Source organism: Paroedura picta, chromosome 16 (genome assembly GCF_049243985.1).
Source record: "Paroedura picta isolate Pp20150507F chromosome 16, Ppicta_v3.0, whole genome shotgun sequence".
NCBI lineage: Eukaryota > Metazoa > Chordata > Lepidosauria > Squamata > Gekkonidae > Paroedura > Paroedura picta.
In genome coordinates this window covers 6,301,310-6,321,912 of record NC_135384.1, presented here as the reverse complement: position 1 = coordinate 6,321,912, position 20,603 = coordinate 6,301,310, and the positions used below count along the sequence as shown (strand labels likewise).

The following is a 20,603-nucleotide window of genomic DNA, read 5'->3' as shown; positions in this document are numbered from 1 at the left end:
TCTCCCACGTCCGCCCTTTGGCCCCTCTCCCCGGAATGAGTAAATAACGGCACAGAATAGCTTAGCAGGAAACTTTTAATTAACAAGGCAGTTTGGGGCTAACAAGCAGGGCGGGATTCCCCCGTCCTCCACCGAAGCCAAGCACTCTCCCTGCCCCATGCGAGCAAAGACGACGACGACAAAACCAAAATTACACAAAGAAGTAAAAAGAGGTCAACCACCGAAGGCCCGGAGGATCAGCAGTAGGGGGCTTACGGGGCAGGGCAGGATTTCGGGCTGCAAGATTCAAGGGCACATAACCAAGTTTCCCATCACAAGGCCGAAGGGTCGGAGTTCCTAGCAGATGCTACGACAGACTCTAGAAAAGGTCAGTGTTTGGAAGGTCAATGACCGCGCCATGTAAGAACGGGCGGGCGCATCCAGGAGTCATCTTCAGAAGACAAGGAGGTTGGAGAAGCTGCCAGCAACCCAGCAGCCAAGCGTCAGTGAAACGATGCATCGGCAGCATCAATGAGGGAACATCAAAATTCAAGGTTTTGGGGGTCAGGTTTCAAGATGGCCAGAAGCTCACAGGTGTGGGTCAGAGTTCAGGAGTTGTGACCGCCTCGGGGGGAATTAAAAAGTTCGTGGGTTACCCCAAACGCGCTCAGCTGGCTTCCTCGGGGTCCAGGACCTTGACGTGGGTGAAGGGGAAGTGGCCACGGCGCCCATTAAGCTCCCCTTCCCATTGGCCGTTGACATTCATTTTGGTCACAGCGATGAGGTCACCCACCTGTTGGAGCACCAATAAGACGCTGGGGGTTAGAAAGCAGAGAAGAGTCATTTCCCCAGCCCCACCCCCTCCCCCACCCTGATTCAGCCCATCTTATCGTCTCCCATACAATCCCTTCTTCTGTACAGACCTTCACCAGCATCGGCTGCAGCTTCTCCTCCCTCCCCTTCATTGTCATTTTGAACAGGGATCAAGGCACTGGGCTGTATCAGGTTTCTGTCGGTCCACTATCCCTACCCAGAAAAGTTATCTGTTTCATGTTATCGGAGGGCTGGGAGTGACAAAACCCAGTGGCCCCTCTTTGTTTGTTTTTAAAGTTCCTAGCATTCATGATCACATGTTAGCCAGCAAGGGCTGGTGGGTGGGTGGGGGAAAGAGTCCAAGAAAAGATTGTATGGGCCTTTTACATTCCATGCAGGTTTAAACGGCTGGGCCAAGAGGGGAGGTCCTATAAATCCAATTAGAAATAAAAAATGTAGAAGTAAAACAAAAAAATAAACAATTTCCTTCTTTGTCCCAGCAAACGCATTCTATCTGCCAGATTTGCAACCATCCACCAAGAATCCTGCAAAGGCAGCCACGCCCCCTCCAATATTTTACCTGGATTAAGTGAAATTTGCAAGACCCATTCAGGATTTTGGTTCAGGGGTCTGCGGAAGGCTAGCGCTGAAGTTACCACCCACCGTTACCACAGACTCAGGTCCCTTAAATGGGTGATTCCCAACACTTGCCTCAAAAGCCAGGGCCGTCTTGTCATTGGCCCCCGGCACCCTCCGTTGCACGGCTCTTGCAATGACCGGAGCGTGGCGAGGAGCCCCGTGGCTGCTGGGGTGAGCGTACGGGCAGGGCTGGACGTAAGGCACGGGAATCATCCCCACGCGCCCGTCGGCACGCTGCGCCGTCCACCACTGCTCCTCCGGCTTGGCCAGCACCCTCAGGGGTTCCCCTTTGGAGAACGGGAGGTCTTCCTGGTCGCGGCCGACGAAGTCGTAGAGGGCGCGGACCCACTCGCCGGCAGGAGGGGGCGGAGCAGAGGCAGGGGCCACCACCCGGCCCACGGGGGCCACGAGGGTGGTAGTGTCCAGGTAGTGGAGCCGGTAGAAATCCAGCAGAGCCGGGAAGCCGTCGAATTCATGCTCCCCGATCCGTAGGCGCCCAGGTAGGCTGTTGATGATGTAGTGAGAAACCTGGTGAAGATAGAATGGCAGGGAAGCTCATACTGGGGTGCTCAGTCACAATATGGGAGTAGGGCCAATGTCCCCCTTCTCACAGGCGAGCTTGCCCGTTCTGTGGAATTCGTCTACCCTCCCCCTCCAAAAAGCATCTTTCTCTCAAAGAGGCTCAGAACTGCACTTTCCTGCATAGTGCAGCGGGTTGGACTAGATGACCCATGAGGTCCCTTCCAACTCTAGGATTCTATGATTCTAACTCACCTTGGAGTTCTCACTGACGGAAAGCACATAGTCCCCGGGGCACGTGGTACTGTCCCGCACCAAGAAGGTCCCATGACGGTGCCCCTGGAGACATGCCGCTGCCTCCTGCCGGCTCAGAGCTCCCATGTACCACTCGTGAGCATCCCCAAAAGCCGACATGGCTTGGAGAAGCATCAGGCGGTGGAAGACCCACCACTCCCTTCCACAGTATTATTCTTGAGAAAAGGATACAGTCACCCCAATGGCTTAGGTGCAACTCTGGAGAGGCTAGAATATTCGCCTGCCGAATATTTATAGCACGACTTCTATTCCCCAGGGATGGATTTCCTCAAAGGCCACGCAATTGTTAAATAATCCACTCCATCCCAAAGAAAAATATTTCCTTTGTATTGCCTAACTCCCAAGATTTCTAAATGTCTGAAGTAACCACACCCCCTTCCCAAGAATTACAGCATGTTTACAAATGTGAAAGAAACCTCTCAGGAATGCAAATAAAACTTTGACTGTTGAGATTAAAAGGGTGTCACCCAGATTTACATGGCCCCTAAAGTCTCCCTCCTCTTCCGATGCAATCCAGGGTTTCAAGAATTATAGCAGAGCTTTCCCTCGATGATCTACTCCATTAAAAGCTAAACAGGTACTCAAAAGACAAACTTCTGCCAAATCACCATCAATATCTCAACCAATCCAATCGCTCTGTGGAGTAGGTACAGCTTTTTAGAAATCCTCAGGAATTCCCTACAACACTAAGGAACTCATTCACTTCCCACACCCCGTTACATTTCAAATCCAAGCAAAGGGATATGAGGCTGTCTCTCAGCTCCACTGAGAAGCCAAGTCTTTCCAAATGGAATGAGGCAGTGGGGTGGGGGGTTAGCTAAGTGTTTTTTGGGGGGTGTCTATCTTGCTCACCCCCTAATGTTTCTCAAATGCAGTCGTGCACAGACCCATCACATCCCCCCAAATATCTTCTAAAGAACCACAGAACCCTAAAACTCTACACCCCCCAAAGTTACAGCACGCAGCCCTAGAGAGAATGCAAAAAAAACCCCCAAATCACAGGGCCATGCCCTAGAGAGAATTCCTATTCCGACAGAGCATCCCATCCGCAAAATGACCCCAAAACCTGATCAGCCAACACATCTGGGGGATCTGCAAAAGCCCTCCTCGCCCCCGAGAATTCCTCGCCCGTCACCTCTCCCCCCGGGGCTGCATTGCACCGTGCCCGCTCAGCTGCTAACCGGGCTGGCCGTCCGCACCGGCGCCACAATACAGCCGCCTCCCTCCGCGGCGCACATGTCCTGCCCGGTCCGCCTACTCGGCCCCGACCCGCTCCCCGCACGGCCCGCGCATCCCCCGCCGCGTCCCCATCGCCCCGCCGCCCTCCTGTCGCTCCAGCCTCTGCCCGCAGCCCCGGCTGCAGCTGCGCACGGCCTGATGGGAAAGTGACGCACGCGCCCCCCGCCCCGGCGCGCTTGCAGCCGGGGGGGCGGGGCGCCATCTTGGGGCTGGGCAAGCGGGCGATGAAGCCGCCGGGAAGGGGGGGCCGCCATCTTGGCCGCGGGCAGGCTCGCCCGTTTCCAAGATGGGAGGCTTCCTCTACAAAATGTGAGTCCTGCAGGCGCCTTTAAGACCTTTAAGTGCCTGCACACTTCCTGAGATCTTTGTGAACTTTTGTATCATCGGGAGCCTCCTGAAACGTTCTTTGGGTTTTGTACAATGGTGCAGGATAGGGATGGGAAGCAAAGCTGTGTATATGCCTACCCAGGGCCCCTCTCCTTCCCACCCAATCAAGGTCCATTATTGGCCATTTGGGGAAGAGGGTCTACTACATGACTATAAATGACCAGCTGGAAAAGGCAGGCTACAAAAATAAGGTTGCTATTATCATCATTATTGTATGGTCATATCACCCAACAAATTTAAACAATATATTAAAAATGAATTAACTGCCATCCATTTGGGAAACCTGTCCAGGCTGTCAAGAAACCCCACGGTTTAATGAAACCCTGCTTGAGAAAGCCTGGCTTAACCTAACCCTTTCAAGTTGCCAGTTCTCATTGAGGCCGTCTGGCAACGATATTATCCTTGTCATTTTCCTTCCAGATCTGAGTTTGAAAAGGAGTGAAAATTTATTTGAATAGCTTGGCATTTCCATCAAACCAGAGACCATATTCTATCCAAAAGCCTCGCTTTCCATTCTCGCCAAAGACACACAAAGGGAATATATAATTCATTTTATTTCTTTAGAAAAATGCAGTCACTGTTATAAAAGTAATAATCACAAATATGCATTACAAAACCCAAAGAGCATCGGGGGGGGGGGGGGAACGACCAGAAGAACTTTCAAAACTCTTTGAATCTGAGGACTCTGTTTTTTGCCAGGCAAGCAAGTCCCTTATTTATGAACCACTTCTAGAGCAAAGATGCCTCTCATTTCCCCAAATCATGGGCATAATTCCTGTCATTTCCAGACTGAGAGTCCCTTATCGCAGTTTGATCTCGAAGCAAATGCAATTGATGCTCTGACAGTCCGGCGGCTGGTAAGCACAGGCACACTCGCAGAGTGGACACCAGCTGGGGAGAGTGGAGCAGGTCCCCACATCCCAACGCTATGAGGAAGAGAGGAAAAACCATACTGTGTTATCCTGCAAAACCAAGTTCTTCCATTAGGTGGCAAATACAGAATGATCATGCTAGGGGGAGTTCTATTCAAAGATGTGCACTAACGAAGGTGAAAATCTGAATACCATGGCCAAATAATTGATTTAAAACATTTCTATCCTGCCTCCAAATGTCCAAGGTGTTAACAAATATCTGTTTCACAACCTGTGAGGCAAGTTCTTCCCAGAGAGGCTCAGGGCAAGCACTAAAGAAAAAGTTCAATCCTACTAAGTGCTATATCCGTTTTATTTATTTAGTATGTATATTTAGAGGTGGGCATCTTTCTGATCCTCCCCTTTCTTAATCTCACTCAACCATATCCTTCTGTTCCTGTCTTCCAAGTTACACCTACTGCTGTAACTTCGATTTTAGGGTTTTACTAAACAAAAGGCTGCTGTTCCAGAAAATGTTTCCTTGAACTGGAATTCTTTCTTGAGCAGGATCTCGTGCCATCAGTTTTATAACTTAAAATGATTTCCCATTTGGTCAAAATGAGAGACCCACAAGAGAAAAAACACTCCCAGTTAGACTTCTGGGAGAGCTGACAGCTCCCCAGTTTAAAAAGCACTTTCTTCTCTAATGGCCACTTTGCATTAAAAGGCTTCCCAACCCACATCTAGCCCATGAGCTTCCAGTAAGCAGCCTCCACAACAGAAAGTGAAGGTGCTGTTTTTGTTTTGGATTTAAAAAATAATCAAAAGCTCCTAGAACATGTATGATGTCTGAAGCTGAGTCAATGCCCCTCCTCACGCTTTCATGTTCCAGGGAATGCCTTTCAAGATGAGACTTCAACAGTGCCTACTGCTTCCAAGGCTATTTCCGAGCACCTGGTGTGTTACCGGGGAGGCGGAAGAACTCACATTAGTGCAGTGGCAGCAGTCATCCAGCCAGCGAGTTGGGGAAGGGAGGGAACAGTCACAAGACTCCGCACAGGCCAAACAACATTCACATACACTTGGCAAAGGCCCCTTTTGGCACGAACAGCAGTTAGCACAAAGGCCACGAGCCTGGGAAGGGAGAAGACATAAATCACAGAGTTGGCCTGGTGTGCGCAAAACTGGCTTCTTGGGTTTTTTGTCCACTCAATGTTGTCCATTTAATTGTGCTTCTTTTAGTGTCACATCTTATGATGTTTTGTGGATTTGAGGGCCAAAATCTGGAGTAAGAATACTGTATAAATAAAGTGAAGAAACAGCAAAGGTTTAACTCTATCCGTCATCTTTGATGCACCTGTTGCATACTTAAAGTAATCCAGCACTTCCAGATTAGTGCCAATACACATTTACAAAATGTAGCTTGAAGAAAAGCCAAGTACACAGTGGTAAACTGAAGGTTGCATATATGTTAAAATATAATGGTTCCCATTATTATTATTATTATTATTATTATTATTATTATTATTATTATTATTATTATTAATAATAATAATAATCCCCTGCCCCTCTCAACTAGGTCGTCCCGAGGAGGCTTACAACAATTATGTATTCTTGGGAACTAACGAATCAGGAAGGCCAAGTCCTGTAGCACATAATTAGCAGTATTATTATGTGTGTTATATACCCAGGAGATCCCAGAATTGTCTGGCAGCCAGACAAAAAACGTTTAGAGATGGTTTGCCATTATCTGACCCTTTGGTCTTTGGAGGTCTCCCATCCAAATACAAGCCAGGACCAACCCAGCTTAGATTCTGAGATCTGACAAAATTGGGCTTGCCCTACCAGAGGACTGCGGCTCCCACATTGCCTGTCTCTGTCCCACGCCCCATTTACCAGCAGGCACTGACGGAGGACCAGGACCAAGATCAGGAGCAGAAGGTAGGAACCAACAGCCAAGAAGACGATGGCGGGGAGGGGCAGGAACAAGGTGGCGGCAAAAGGGAGGTCTGGTGGAGGGTTCGGCGATGGAGTCTGTAGGGTAGGGAAAGCCAGAGAAGGGAAGTTGGCAGTTTGGAATGATACAGAGGAAGAAAATGGAATAAAAGGAGTTATGCGGCTGAGCCCAATTTGTGCGGCTGCCATTCTAAGGATGTTGCCCATCCTGAGCCTTTGGGAAGGGTGATATAGAAAATTAAAGTTTATTATTATTACTATATTATATTTTTCTGTGAGCAAGTCCCACTGCATAACACAGACCTTACTTCTGACTAAACCAGTTTAGGATTGTTACTTTTGCCAAACAGGAACAAAATTATCAGAGAATCATCAAACATGCAAAAAAAAAATGTGTATTCTCTGACCATTAGTACATGACTCGACATCAATGAGATGATCCCACATCAATCTGTACTCCCGAATCACAATGTTTGGTTTGGACCATCTAGCTTCCAAGTCTTCCTGGAGTTATTTCTAAGTAGAATCTTTCATTCCTCATTAGCCCCAGTGTGAGGAGTCATGGGGTAGTTTGACCAGTGACACAAAGTACAGTGTGACAACAAAAGGAAAGTGGGGTCTCTGCTTACTGCCATTCTGAAATTGGAAGGAAGACCTCAACATGGGAGGGACTCAGATTCAGTCCCTGGAGGCTCCATCGATAACCCTGGAAGAAGAGAGAAATAGTTTTTTCACATAGCATAGCAGCCATGTTTCCACTTTCCCCCACTGTGGTGTACTCAAAGCAACCTGTTTGGGATTTACCCTGCATCAAAGCTAAACCGGACTTCGGTGTATATTAACTCTTGCACAATACAGACTTCAGGGTGGCATCTATACTGTACGCACCAGTGCACTTGATCCACAATAACTGCACAAATAGTTTTCAGCCATAAGTATGTCTTTGTGTAGGAATTACTGGGATAACTCATTTGTATTTATGAAATGAAGCTTAGTGGGAGGTTGTCCCTTTCCCAAAGCAGCCACCCATCCCTTTATCAATAAGGCCCTGTAACTCCCAGCTCAATTCCGTCTTCCCATACCCATACAAAGAGCAACCCTGGAGCATGGGGATGCCAACCTCCAGACAGGTCCTGGAGATTCCCTGGAATTAGAGTTCATCTCCAGGCAACAAAGCTCAGATCTCCTGGAGAAAAATGGCTGCTTGGGAGGTGGGGATTCCATAGCATTATACTCCATGCTTAAATCCCGCCCACTCTCGGCTCCACCCCCAAAATCTCCAGGGATTTCCCAGCCCAGAGTTGGCAACCCTAATGGAGCAGCCTGGTGCCAATGCCAAAGGATCAGCAAGCCCCGTGAAGACAACTCATCGGCCACGCAACTGCATTCTCAGTCATCAGGGGCGGGCACTCCGCTCCACCCTCCTGGATCCAAATCCCGCGGATTCATATGCATACGGACCGAGCCTGAGGCTGATGCGTCCCGCCGTTGCCTCGGAGACCGCCGCCCTAGCCGGAAATGACACTACGGAAGGACTTGGCGGCCAAACTTAACTGAGGCACCGGTATCACTCCGCGGAAGCCGCCTTCCTAGCCGACCGGAAGGGAGTATAGGACCGGCGGAAGTTCATTGACGTCACCGTCGAAGAGGCCGCAGCCGGGCCGCAGTCCCTCCCCCTCCTCAGTACCCGCTCGGCGCTTCACGCCGGAAGTGCAGCGCCCGCACCGGAAGTGACCCCCTCCCTTTGCAGAGATAACTGCCGGCCGTTAATGTCTCTGTGGCTCTGCCTCGACCCCCAGTCCTCTCTGTCCCCGATCACCGTCAGCCTGACAGGGGAATCATTCGGAAACCCGATTGTTTTAAAGCGATGCCGCGGCCAGTCAGAATTCGAGGAAGGGGAAGCCCGCTGCGCTTCAAAATTCCCGGGAGTTTCTGGAGACCGGTTTTTCCCCACTCGTTGCGCATGCGCATCGCTGGCGTGGCGCGCAGCCGCGCGTGCGTACGAGAGAAGGCCGGCGATCGACGCTGGGCTGCGGCGTTGCGCGTGCGCATAGGGCTCCTTTACCCGCCCTGTTAACGGGGGGAAGCCGTTGTCATGGAGACCAGGACTCTCATTTTCACTCCGCAACCGTCGAGATGCTTCGCGTGCCGAGCTGCCCCGCTAAAGTTTAGCCCCATCCAGAGACAGCCCAGCCATTAATTGCATGGGGGGAGGGCAGAAGGCTCTGCATGCAAATGTATTCGGATTGACCACAGGGAGAAATGTGCGTGTGAATTAAAGCACCACCGTCGTTCATGCGCCAAGCTAAGAAGTGTTACTCCCCCCCCCATAGGTCTGAAATAGTGCAAAAAACTTTCATCCAATGTCACCTTTACGACCAACAATGCTGTTTTCTTCGTTGAATAAATCTGTGTTGGTCTTAAAGGTACCATTGGAATCAAATTTGGTTATCCCCTCCCCCCCAGGTCTGTTTGGTTCCTTTAGATTCTTGCAAATTAATGTTTAATTGACTTAAAATGCCCCCTTCCCCCATTAACAATGATCCTGTTTGTTTTCAATTAGGGAGGATTGTTTGGGGGGAGGGGAGAAACACATTCCTTTATTGTTAGATTTCTCCCTAAAGCCACTTTTGCGACTGGAGGTGGCCTTTGTATAGTCCTATGTCTTTTTTAAAATGTACTTGAGTTTATTTTATATAACTTTTATTATATTTATATATACCGCCCTTCCTGGCAGTTGAGGTCAGTTTACATTGAGCTTGTGATACCCTATTGGAAACATCATTTGTGATCCAATACAAAGGAACAACATCTTAATTGTAAACCCATAACTTTACTAACGGCATAACATTGAACGGTAGACCACAACGTTTGTAATGATTGACACTGCGCCATGGGCAGATTCTTCAGCTACAGGGTGTCGTTTGTGGAAGAAGGGGTCTTTAGAGGCTCTCGTTGGGTGGAATTGGTTCCTTGGCCTCCAGCAAAGGCTTTGTGGAAGAGCCCCAATTTGCAGACCCTGCAGAATTGTTTTTGTTCCGGTAGGGCCCTGATATCTTCTGGGACTTTGTTCCACCATGATGGAAAAGCCCTGGCCTGGTCGAGGCCAGACAAGCCTCCGTTAACACTTTCACATTTAGGTGCATGTTATATTAAGCTGCTGTAGGCACAGGCTGAAAGGAGGGAGAAAATATTTTAAATGAAGAAAGATTTTTTTTAGCTAGCTGCCATGATGCAAGTTTCAGTATATTAACCACCTGCAGTTTAGTTCCTAGCCAAGTGCATTGTGACAGCTGAGTGGGTACAATGAATTTTATTCTCCACATCGATAGCCAAAAAATGATCACCATTTAGTCAGTAAACCTTTACAAAGTCTAAGGATCTGCAAGAAGCAAACACTTCTACAGCTTTTTTAAAAGGTACATCTGGGTTAAAACTTTTTCCACCTAGTTATAATTAAGGCACTTTCTTGCAAGCTTAGCCGGCAGAGTCCTACAAATTACCATAATGTAGCAAACCCTTTTGCTACATTGCCCAAACCCTTTGGTTTCACAAATAATTTGAACATCAAGTTTTGTTTGAACATAAAGCTGCCAGATCAAAAATGAACATGCCTTGTACTCAGCGGATGTATTATTACTAACATAATCGTATACTAGCATCTCTAATACTAACTTGTTATTTAGACTTTATTTAATTTTGATGTGCTATTGAACTAAAATGTTAAAAGGATGCCTGCAAATATTTATCATGACATCTGATTTGTGGGGGGGGGGGGACGACTTCAGCCCTGTTAAGATACCTCCCTTGCAATTTTGCTTAAGTCATTTAATAAAAATTTCAGCCTTACATATATTACCTTTTTATCTTACCTTTCCTCCAGGGGACTCAGGATGGTATATGGGACCTCCCCTTTAAATCTGATCCTCTCAACAAACCTATGAGTTAGGTAAGGCTGTATAGGGATGCCAGCCTCCAGGTGGGACCTGGGGATCCCTCCAAAGTATAGCTCATCTCCAGACTACAGAGATCCATTCCCCTGGAGAAAGTGGGGGGTGGCATTCTAGGCATTATGCCTTCACTGATGTCTCTGTGCTCCATCCCCCCCATCTCCCAGACTTTCCCAACCTGGAAATCATCGGCTGGGAGACACCACCTGGCTGAAGTGAGCTGCATGGCTGAGTGGGGTGGCGGTGCACCAAACCAGGACTAAGCCCAAAACAGCCCCCCCCCCCCCCGGTTTGTTCCATTGTCTCCGTTGTTTCCTTTCCGATAACTTGATTGTAGTATCACTTTAATATCAGCAAAGCAGAATATCTACGGATGAGGAAGTCTCAGTGACATCTTATTTAACTCCTCAGGGAAAGAGCTTTTCTCAGAGTACCACACCCTCCCTAGAAACAGATGCACAGGAAAGCCCCGGTGTGATTGATCCCTCTATCCTTACTACCATGACCCAGAAACTGGTAGGTTGATCGGATGAGGGCTACTGTGGGCAAATGCATTGGTGCTTTGGGTACCCTTGAAAGGTATTTGAGTTACTCTTACTGAAGCAAATCGGGTTTCAGTTTTTGCCTGATGGCAGACAGGAGGGGGGCACTATGACTCAGGAAAGAATACCTGAAGCATCATAGTGATAGCATCCAAAACCCTTGGGACAATGGATGTAAAGACTTTGAAAAATCAAGTTTACGTTGTTTACAATTCATTAAGAGGGTTTTAAAAAATCTCATAGCAATGATTTGTCTAGGCCATCATCCTGTCTTTAGTCGAGAAGTTTTTGGAAGGTCTTAAATACTACATGGAGATTGTTCCTTATAGCTTGTCACCAACCTCAGGTTCGCAAGGGACCACGTCTTCAACTCATGGAAGTTCCAATTACTACCAAGGGTAACAAGTGCCAATAGGTCTTTCTTCCCTCAATTTGACAATGATAAAAGACTAAATAAAAAACTAGGAAGTTGGGCTGGCCTGAGAGGATGCGGTCCTTCCTGGAAACGGCATTAAGGTATGCCTAGAGGAAGGAGCTTGTGCTTTGATTAGGGGGATAATAGAGCAACAACCTGGTAAATCTCTTAATTTCCATCCTCCCCTCCCTTTTGTAGATACACAGTCTCTTCCTCCAGGGTTTACTCGTCTATCCTTGCCTTTTTTGGATGCTACATGTTTTCCTGAGCCACTTTGGGAAAATGGAAGAATTCTATGCAGTCTACGTATCTGCCAGGTGAGGCCTCCAGATGCCTGGGTCTTCTGAGAAGGCGGAGGCCCCCCCAGGGAGTTTAGAGGAGCATATAAACTTCGGGCTGCCCCCCCCCCGTTGCAGTTTTTCTATCCAACCACAAGGTGCCACTGTTGGCTTTACTTTCTAGCCTGTTTCCTACCCCACCTATCAAAGGTCACATCAGGGTCACCTGCTCAGCAGGTGGAGTTTTATTGGAGGATTAGTCTTAATACCCCCCAAGGAAGGAAAGGGTTAACTGTGGTCCACCTCCTCCTGCTCCCCCCCCCCCCTTGATCAAACCTACTCCTTTCTGCATAATACTGACCTGATCTTCACAAACCAGGCTCAGATTATGGGATTAGGCAAATCATCCAGCCCAGCAAAATGGGGTTTACAGATTGGGGGTGGGGAGAGGAAATGATGCCACAGCATTGAGAGGGTTAAATTCTGCTCCCTGTCTACATGGCTGCAGACCAGGTGAGAAGGCCCCAGTATGATTAGCTGCTGCTTCCCACTTAAAAACAGGCAAAGCTTTCACATCAAGGGAATTCCCTGCAGGGGGAGGGGGGAGATTTTTAACAGCCGGAATGGCTGGATTCCGAGGCGGTCTCAAACCCTGAGTGCCTTCCCTCCCTCCTTCCCTCCCATGGGCTCCGACCCACCATCTCAAAGCATGCCTCCTTCAGAGTTTTACATCCACCCACCCGGCTCAGCCCCAACCTGCAACCAGGCCCTCCCCCTCCCTTTCTGTTTCTCCCCCAGAATGCATTTCAACCCTGACCCACAGCCCCCTCGCTGTGCGTGTCCTCAGCTTTTACTACTCTCCCAGCTGACAGAGCCCTCTTGGCCAGTCCCTCCGCACACCACAGGCCACTGTCTCTTTAAGTTCCTCCCGCACTGTGCTGACAGCTGCTCCCCCTCCCCCTCCCTCCCTCCCTCCCTCCCTCCCCTGGCTCTGTCTCTCTCTCTCTCTCTCTCTCTCTCTCTGTCTGTCACAGCAGCTCTGCTTGGGACCAACCCGCCACACTGCCATCCCCCCCCTTCCCTCTCCGTCCCCCCTCACCCCCTCAGAGAACCATGAGCCTTCCCCGAGGGTAGCCCCCCGCTGACCCTCCCCAGCCGCGCTGCCCCCCCTCCCCCCCACCCCGCAGCCCGAAGCGAGATGTTTCACGCCTTGATTGCAGGGGGCATTGTCTTCCCTGGCCTCTTCTTGTTGTCCAAGAACGGCCTCAAGTGGCTGCCGTGGCTGCGATGGGAGGAGGCCGACGCGGTCATCATCTCCGCCAGGTAACCCGGGATGCGGAGAAAAGACGCAGCCAGGAGCGGTGGGCAGGCAGGGCGGTCAGCAGGCCTCAGTCGCGGGCGGGGGGACAAGATCCCCTCCTTTGTTGTTTCGGAGGGGGAAGGGGAGAGAGAGCAGCGCCTTCCCGGGGCTTCGGCAAAGGGGATGGCCATCGCGACTCCTCAGGAAGGGGAGTGGTATATGTTGCAGTAAAGAGGAAGGGCTGTGAAAGTCGCTCGCTCGGTTGAGGCTCAGTGGGTCCCAGGAGGAGAAGAGGCTGGGGGCCTGGATCTCCGGGCTCCGACTGCAGTGGGGTACGGCAGGCTCCAAGCGGCACCTCTCTACTGTTTGTTTGGCTTTTTGCGGGTTCCTGGCCAGCAGGGAGAAGCCGGGGGGCATGGAGCTCTCAGTTCTCTGGGCGAGAACGGTCTGATGGATTACAGTGGGGCTGCAAGCCAGAACTCCGAGCCCTCTGGGAGAGATTGAGCCTTATTAATTTAGAGCAAAGGGTTGAGCAAGGGCTGGGCCAGGACGATACGTTGCCACTCGCTCGTGGGGACAACCAGTGCTAGCCATAACCAGTAAGATTTCTTTATACCCAGGATGTTGGGAGCCACAAAGCCAAGCGTGTGAACTTTAGGGGTAGTCCAAAATGTGCAGCCGGGTTAGTGTGTCTGCGGCAGCCGGAAAAAAACAAGAGTCCAGTTGTGCCTTAATGGCTAACGCAATTTGTGGCAGGGGTTGAGCTTTCGTGCATCACCAGTATCTGAAGAAGTGAGCAGTGACTTCTGAAAGCTACCATGGCCCAAAATTTGTGTTAGTTTTTAAGGTGCTGCTGGAATCTTGCTCTTTTGTAGGGTTTGGATTTGGGAAGATTTGCTGGCAATCGGTTGGGCCATATCAAGAACTGGTTCCTGGGACGTGGCAGGGGGTGGACTGGGAGAACTGATGGGAGGTGGTGCCCATCTCATCTCTGAGAATGTTTTCCAGTACTGGCAGGACACTGTTGCCTGGCAAGGTCAAGGGGCAGCTGGGCCTCCCAGCTTTCCACGGCATTGATGCCCATCCCTTCTGAATACCCCATAGGTGCAGGAAGGGCCAAAGACTACCTGTTGAAGTGAAGATTTGGAGGAGAGGACCAGTGTGGCACAGGCCAGGCTCTGAGGAGCAGTGGGGGAGGGGGGCTCTGCCGGTCTCAGCTGCACTGTTCAGACTAGGAACAGCTGGCAGGCGGGCTCTGAAAAGTGTGAGAAGCAGCCCGTTCGACTTGTCTCCATCTCCCCTTCTCCCCGCTCCGCAGGCTGGTGTCCTCTGTGCAGGCCATCATGGCTTCTACGGTCGGCTACATTGTCTCCTCGTCCTGCAAGCACATTATCGACGACCAGTAAGTCCACATCGGCCGGCACGCCGGGGCGACGCTGCAGTGCGGTGCCTCTGTCCCGTTTCCCTCTCCCCCACCCCCAGCCCCCGTTGCCGCTCCCGCCCCTTCCAAACCCTGGGCTTCTGCATCCAGCCCAGCAGCGTGGTTGGCAAGGTCACACTAGCGAGAAACCTGACACCCACACCGGAACGGGCACCAAATTTAGAACTGAATGACAGTGACATGTCAAAGGCAGATGTGCAGCAGAGGCTAGGGCAGTTCGATACTGGGATGAGGAGGCTGCCGTGCAGTGCGCCAGTTTTGCCTGCAGGGGGTGCTCTGGGGGGCAGCGGCTTGTCTGTGGGAGGGAGCGTCCTGTTGGTTCTGTTCCATAAGGAGGTTATTTGGGCAAGGGGAGGGGGTGAAGGAAAGGTTGCTGCTTGTGAAGAGAGAGCCCTGCAGGGGGCGCTGGAGGGAGCAGGGCACAGGTGACTGGAGGGGCTGAGGCTTATCTGGCCAGCCAGGGCTTGGTGCTGTCCATGGTACTGCATACTCTCAGGGCTCTCGTTCTCCTGTCAGCACCATGGACAGCCCTTCTTTGCCCAACCCTTCCCAGTGCCCACTCAGCAGTCTGGGGGAGGTGAGCTGAGGTTTCCCAGAGAGTGCGTCGAAGGGAGGACAGGGAAAGAATTTGGCAGTCCCGTTGGATTCTGGGAGAGCCGCCAGACCCAAGTCTCTGCAGAAACCGATTTGGCAGGAGGGCAGCTCTGCAGGGCAAGCAAGAGCTTCAGAGCCACCGGAGCTCTCTGAGGAGGGGGCCTGTCCGAGAACCAGGCTGCCTGGTCTTGCTCACTGTTCAGGCGGCCCCGCCTGGCTTCGTCATCAAGATTGTTTCCTTTCACTCTAATGAGTTTAGCAGGGATTATTCTCTTCCCCCCGGAGAGACTCTCGATGGGCCATGTGTGTTAATTCCCTCACAGGATGGAGCAGGGTAGGGGATTAGACCAAAGCAACAGCTGTTTCCACTGCCGATTTGAGGTCTTTGCACCCACAATTAGCCTCATTGGGCAGCCAGCGATGGTGGATTCCTGAGCGTCTTGAAAAAGGAAGGGGCTCAGAGGACCAGAAGTCTGCACAGGAGGTTGGATCTCTGGGTGTTCCAGGAATGAGCTCTGATTGGTTGGAGCAGGGGGCTTTTGGCTAGATTCTCTTGCAGATGTCAGAATGAGTCTCTGTTAAGTTTTGCTAAAGTTGTCCATGTGCTCTTGATTCTTGGGATCCAAAAGGCTTTCTCGGAGGGATGGGAGGTTTCCCTGCCAGTCTTTCAACTAGACTCAAGTGTGTCCTTAATTGACACCCCCCCATGACAGAAACAACAAATGACATCATAGTTATGGTCCCTCCATTGGGACCTTACCCCACCTTACACACATGCAAAATGTCCCTCTCATCCTGCTGGCTCCCTTGCTCTCTGAGTTCTGCCCCCCCCGAAAGTCCATTGCATCCCCCCCCTTCTGCCTAGCACTGCAGTATCTAGCTGGCTTCTCTGGCATTTGGCCTAATCACTGTGCCGGCAGAGCAAGGCCTGTTGTCAGCACAAATGTCCAGGCAAGCTGCGGTGAAGTGGGGGGGGGGGAAGAGAACTCGGTCAGGACGTGGCAGGAAGTCCCGGCCCCTATTTAAAGAAACAGCACACGCTTTGCGTCTGACCCAGCCTGGTTTCTTGGGGGGATGGGAAACGTGGATGAGGATTAGAAGCATCTCTGGGAGTCCCAGAATTCTCACTTCTCACCTGCAAAGGAACAGAATGAATCCTGCAATCCTTTAGAATTTCTCCTATTGGCTTTCATAAATGTCCCCTCTGCCCCAGCTTTGGAACAAGCCTGCAGGTCCAAAGGTAAACGGTTCCCAGCCACCAGTAGGCCTAAACCTCCTGCGTGTGACAGCAGTTGGCTGGGTTGGCTGTTGTGCTGCATAGTGGCTGCCACTGCAGAGAGGTGGTGGCAGGACAGGACGGGTGCAGGGAGTAGGGAGAATCACAGCCCATGGTCGGTCAGCTGCCACGCTCAGCGTGGGTTGAGGGAGAACGGAGGGGAGCCCATTGCCGTGGCAGCCAAGTGGTCTGGGCCTGAGGGGGATTGTTGGGGAACAGGGCAAGCAGGCACGGTGTTCTCGTTGACCTTCCCAGCAGAACGCATCAGTAGGCCATCGATTGTCATCGATTGCGGCCTTCAGCCTGTTCCAAGATGTGGAGAGATCCCACTTCTCCCTGATGGGAGACCAACTCCATGTTGGGGGCTATTAGGAAAGGGACAGGAAAACAGAACAACCAGGGTGGTCGTGCCCCTGTATAGGTCTGCGGAACGGCCTGCTTGAGAATACCAGATACAGTTCTGGTTGCTGGGGAAGGTGCCGATGAAGGGGCTGGAGCATCTTTTCTGTTAGGAAAGATGAAAGAGTCTGGAATTTTCCGGCTTAGGAAAAAGATGGGGTGGTAGTAGGAAAGAGTTGAGCAAATTTGGTGTACATTTTTAGGAGCATTAAATAAATCCCTGGGGAACTTAATTGAACTTGTTAGAAGCACAGAATCCTAGAGTTGGAAGGGGCCAGACAGGCCACCTAGGCCAACCCTCTGCTCAATGTGGGATCAGCCTAAAGCACCCAGGAGAAGGAGCTGTCCAGCGTCTGCTTGAAATCCACCACTGAGGGGGAGCTCCCTATTGGCAGCCGACTCTACTGCTGAACTACTCTGTGAATATTTTTCCTGATATCTAGCCGATACTGTTCAACATGTAGATTTAACCCATTCCTGTGGGTCCTACCCTCTGCTGCCAACAGGAAACTTTCCCTGCCCTCCTCCAAGTGACAACCTTTCAGATACTTCAGGAGAGCCATCCTGTCCCCTCTCAGCCTCCTCTTCTCCAAGCCGAATATTCCCAAGTCCCTCAGCCTTTCCTCCTAGGGCTTGGTCCCCTGGTCCCGGATCATCCTCGTCACTCTCCTCTGAACCCTCTCCATTTTGCCCTGGTCCTTTTTGAAGCCAGGTCTCCAAATCTGGACCCAGGACTCCAGGCCTGACCCATGCGGTCTACAGAGGGACTAGGGCATCTTGTGATTTCGATGTGAAGCCTCTTTTGATGCAGCCCAAGTTCCTGCATTGTGCAGGGAGTTGGACCAGATGCCCCTGGAGGTCCCTTCCAACTCTACGATTCTAAGGCTGCATTTGCCTTTCTAGGAGCCCAGATGCTGTCTTCCTCACACGCCCTTTCCCCTTTCCCTTGCAGACACTGGCTGACAGCATCCTACACCCAGTTTGCCGTCCCCTACTTCATCTACGACATCTACGCCATGTTCATGTGCCACTGGCACAAGTACCGGGTCAAGGGGCACGAGGCGGCAGGAACGCGATCGTTGCGCACCGTCACCCGCACCTACCTACACAAGGAGTTCCTCATGGTGGTCCATCACCTCTTCATGGTGCTGGTTTGCTTCCCCGTGTCCGTGGTGAGTGGGGAGCATTTGGGAAGGCACGCAACGCGCCCGCCCTTTGGGGCACGGGGAGCGGGGAGGTCTGTCCTCACAAGCCGCTCCCCAAAACGGTCACTCCTCCCCCCGTCTTCCGCTGCAGCTCTGGCGCCAGGGCAAAGGCGACTTCTTCCTGGGCTGCATGCTAATGGCTGAACTGAGCACCCCTTTCGTCTGCCTTGGCAAGGTCCTCATTCTGGTAAGTGGACGGCCTGGTTCTGGGGGTTTCCCGGGAACAGAACGTAATCTGGTGGGGCAGGGCAGTTTCTTCTGGGAAGGGAAACCTGTGCCTGGCTGGCGGGGCGAGGCTGGCGGGGCGAGGTCAAGGGCCTCTGCGTTTGGCAGAGGAGGAAGGGGTGGTAATAAAAGGCTGCAGGTCGAGTTTATTGAAAGCGAGCAAGTTAACCTAAGCGATACCCTTGTCGGAACTGAAGGCTTCTGCCGTAAATTGTAGCAACTGGTTCCGGGAATGTGGACAGCGGCCTTGGAGGGCGTGTCATCAGGACTGTTTGGGAGTTTGAAAAGTTCCCACATTTCACGGGTTCTCACGGGAGGAGGGGCTGATTGCGGGGTCATATGCCAAACCCGTTCTGCGGTGCTTTAGTTCCGACAAGGTGTTGCTTAGGATAACTCGCTCGCTTTCAATAAACTCGATGTTTTGCACCAAGTCAAGGATCCATGGGACGGGCGATCAGTTCTGACAAGTCTCTCAGTCTGCTTCTGGTTCCCTCCCACAGTACAAGCAGCAGCACACGCTTCTGCACAAGGTCAACGGAGTCGTCATGCTGGTGACCTTCTTCTGCTGCCGGATCCTGCTCTTCCCATACATGTACTGGGTCTACGGGAAGTACGCCGGGATCCCCTTCTACCGCGTGCCCTTCTCCATCCCCGCCGAGTACAACCTGGGCTCGGCGATCCTCATGGCCCCCCAGGTCTACTGGTTCGGCCTCATCTGCCGGGGAGCCTTCCGCGTCTTTTCCCGCAGCCGGAGCGCCGCGAAGGAGCAGGCCTTGCGAAACGGGCACCGGCCCGAAGAAGCGCAGGCGCTGGACTGACCGCTCCCCCGCCTCGGCCACAGACGGACAGAACACATTTTTTTCCTCTTAACTTATTTAATTATTGGGGATGCGGGAGGGACTGGAGTATTGGGGGGGGGGGCTCCTAGGCCAAAGGGGATTTGAAACAAAGGGGCTGGAACCGATTCTTCAGAGGGCACGACCGCACAGACCGGGAGTCCCCTGGCGTCTTACGGGAATCTGTTGCCAAAGGCAACCCTCTAATTCTCAGCAATTCAGAAGTTTCTCGGGGGGTGGGGGTGATGAGGTCAGGGTGCCAAGCCAAAGGAGAACAAACGGGATGTCTCTTGCAGGGAGACTGTCAGGCCAGGAGGGTTCTTTTTTTTTTTTTTTTTACAAAGCCAAGACCAGGGTACAGTTGACTTTTTTTTCAGGGTTGCGAGACAAAACGAGGGGGTTTGGGTAGAGGGTGGGTAGAGGGTTCTGCCAAGCCAAACAAACAAACGAGAGAAAAAAAACAACCACCCCAAAATGTTTATTTAAAGTATCCTCCGATTTCTGCAGCATGCCCGTAAGACCAGCTCCCCCCCCCCTCTGGCAGATCCGAGCAGAGGCGAGACAAGACAAGAGAGAGCTGAGCGAGTTCCAGTCACGGGCGTGGGGTCGTGCTAGGAAGACGATGGGGGCAGAGAGGAAAAGGGGACGGTCTCCCGCTATTAACTATAGACTCCCCCAGTATTATTCAAGGTGCTTAGGGATTTTCATAGGATGCCCAATCAAGAAAAAAAAAAAAGAGAGAAAGAAAACCCCAAGTCTTTTGGGGTGCTGCTTCAATAGGAATTAATCTGCAGTATTACCGGGGTGCCACCCGCCAGGAGCGTCCCCCCAATCGCACCCCCTTGCAATGGGAGAGGTGACCAGAAGGGTGCTTCCTAACCACCATCCAGCCCCCAACTTAGCAATAAACAAGTCGGGGAGCACCTGCCCCCTTGCCACCTTCTCCTCAGTTCAGCGCACAACACCCCCACCGCACTCCCTTTTCACTCTTCCTTCCTAGACATCCCCACTCCACCGGGCAGGGGATCCAGCTGTACATAGGGGGTGGGCGGGCTGTATTTATAACCTGAAAATCTGCAAAAGTATTAAAGGAGCCTTTATCTAATGCCAGCCCCGGGCCTTGTCTGTGTCTTTCTTGTGCTGCCCCCCTCCCGAGCTTTCTGGGCAATCAGGGCGAGCGTTGGTGTCCCCCCGAGGGAGGGCAGCCTCTGGGGCCCACCGCTGCCAACCCCTTGCCCCTCACCTATCTGCTAGAGCTCTGCCAGCATCTCAGTGGAGCACACTGCCCAGCAACACCAAGGAAGGGACTGCCAGAAGCGGGGAGCAGAAGCAGGCCCCTCAAATCCTGGAACCAGGCTACACACCCCAGTCCTGGATGAAGGTCCGCCTGCTGTGAAAATCCACAAGCTTTTACCATCATCATCTCTCGTGATCCCAAACCACC

At 51.6% G+C, this 20,603-nt stretch overlaps 3 protein-coding genes across 12 annotated transcripts; 1 reads left to right on the top strand and 2 right to left on the bottom strand.

The window, feature by feature from the left end:
• Nucleotides 1-57: 57 nt before the first annotated feature.
• On the bottom strand, nt 58-3,588 carry LOC143826102 (crk-like protein). Its single transcript, XM_077314723.1, has 3 exons — nt 2,206-3,588; nt 1,504-1,959; nt 58-772 (listed from the first exon to the last, which is right to left on the bottom strand). The coding sequence occupies exons 1-3, from the start codon at nt 2,377-2,379 to the stop codon at nt 647-649; spliced, it is 756 nt and encodes a 251-aa protein (XP_077170838.1). The 5' UTR covers nt 2,380-3,588; the 3' UTR covers nt 58-646.
• Nucleotides 3,589-4,427: 839 nt separating this feature from the next.
• LOC143826124 (uncharacterized) lies at nt 4,428-8,636 on the bottom strand. Of its 7 annotated transcripts, none has more exons than XM_077314772.1 (5): nt 8,081-8,636; nt 7,106-7,404; nt 6,639-6,776; nt 5,730-5,876; nt 4,428-4,817 (listed from the first exon to the last, which is right to left on the bottom strand). In XM_077314772.1, exons 2-5 carry the CDS (start codon nt 7,124-7,126, stop codon nt 4,692-4,694), a joined length of 432 nt encoding a protein of 143 aa, XP_077170887.1. In that variant the 5' UTR covers nt 7,127-7,404; nt 8,081-8,636; the 3' UTR covers nt 4,428-4,691. The 7 variants fall into 7 exon arrangements, with proteins under 7 accessions (XP_077170887.1, XP_077170891.1, XP_077170886.1 ...); XM_077314776.1 differs by having other exon boundaries at nt 7,328-7,404; XM_077314771.1 differs by having other exon boundaries at nt 8,160-8,636.
• Nucleotides 8,637-8,739: 103 nt separating this feature from the next.
• TLCD3B (TLC domain containing 3B) lies at nt 8,740-20,269 on the top strand. 4 transcript variants are annotated; one of them, XM_077314699.1, is made up of 8 exons: nt 8,740-8,962; nt 10,582-10,647; nt 11,060-11,164; nt 11,804-11,922; nt 14,502-14,585; nt 17,846-18,065; nt 18,190-18,285; nt 18,824-20,269. In XM_077314699.1, the coding sequence occupies exons 3-8, from the start codon at nt 11,150-11,152 to the stop codon at nt 19,139-19,141; spliced, it is 852 nt and encodes a 283-aa protein (XP_077170814.1). In that variant the 5' UTR covers nt 8,740-8,962; nt 10,582-10,647; nt 11,060-11,149; the 3' UTR covers nt 19,142-20,269. The 4 variants fall into 4 exon arrangements, with proteins under 4 accessions (XP_077170814.1, XP_077170818.1, XP_077170817.1 ...); XM_077314703.1 differs by lacking the exon at nt 11,804-11,922; XM_077314702.1 differs by lacking the exons at nt 8,740-8,962; nt 10,582-10,647; nt 11,060-11,164; nt 11,804-11,922 and adding an exon at nt 12,864-13,206.
• Nucleotides 20,270-20,603: the final 334 nt, after the last annotated feature.

Coding starts and splice junctions, on each gene's coding strand:
- LOC143826102 (XM_077314723.1), bottom strand. CDS start 2,379: ATGCTTCTCCAAGCCATGTCGGCTTTTGGGGATGCTCACGAGTGGTAC. Junction 1,960..2,205: donor CCGTCAGTGAGAACTCCAAG/GTGAGTTAGAAT, acceptor TATCTTCACCAG/GTTTCTCACTACATCATCAA. Junction 773..1,503: donor AGACGGCCCTGGCTTTTGAG/GCAAGTGTTGGG, acceptor GTGCTCCAACAG/GTGGGTGACCTCATCGCTGT.
- LOC143826124 (XM_077314772.1), bottom strand. CDS start 7,126: ATGTCGAGTCATGTACTAATG. Junction 6,777..7,105: donor TGTCGAGTCATGTACTAATG/GTCAGAGAATAC, acceptor CCTACCCTACAG/ACTCCATCGCCGAACCCTCC. Junction 5,877..6,638: donor TCCTCCGTCAGTGCCTGCTG/GTAAATGGGGCG, acceptor CTCCCTTCCCAG/GCTCGTGGCCTTTGTGCTAA.
- TLCD3B (XM_077314699.1), top strand. Junction 14,586..17,845: donor AAGCACATTATCGACGACCA/GTAAGTCCACAT, acceptor TTTCCCTTGCAG/ACACTGGCTGACAGCATCCT. Junction 18,286..18,823: donor TTGGCAAGGTCCTCATTCTG/GTAAGTGGACGG, acceptor TCCCTCCCACAG/TACAAGCAGCAGCACACGCT.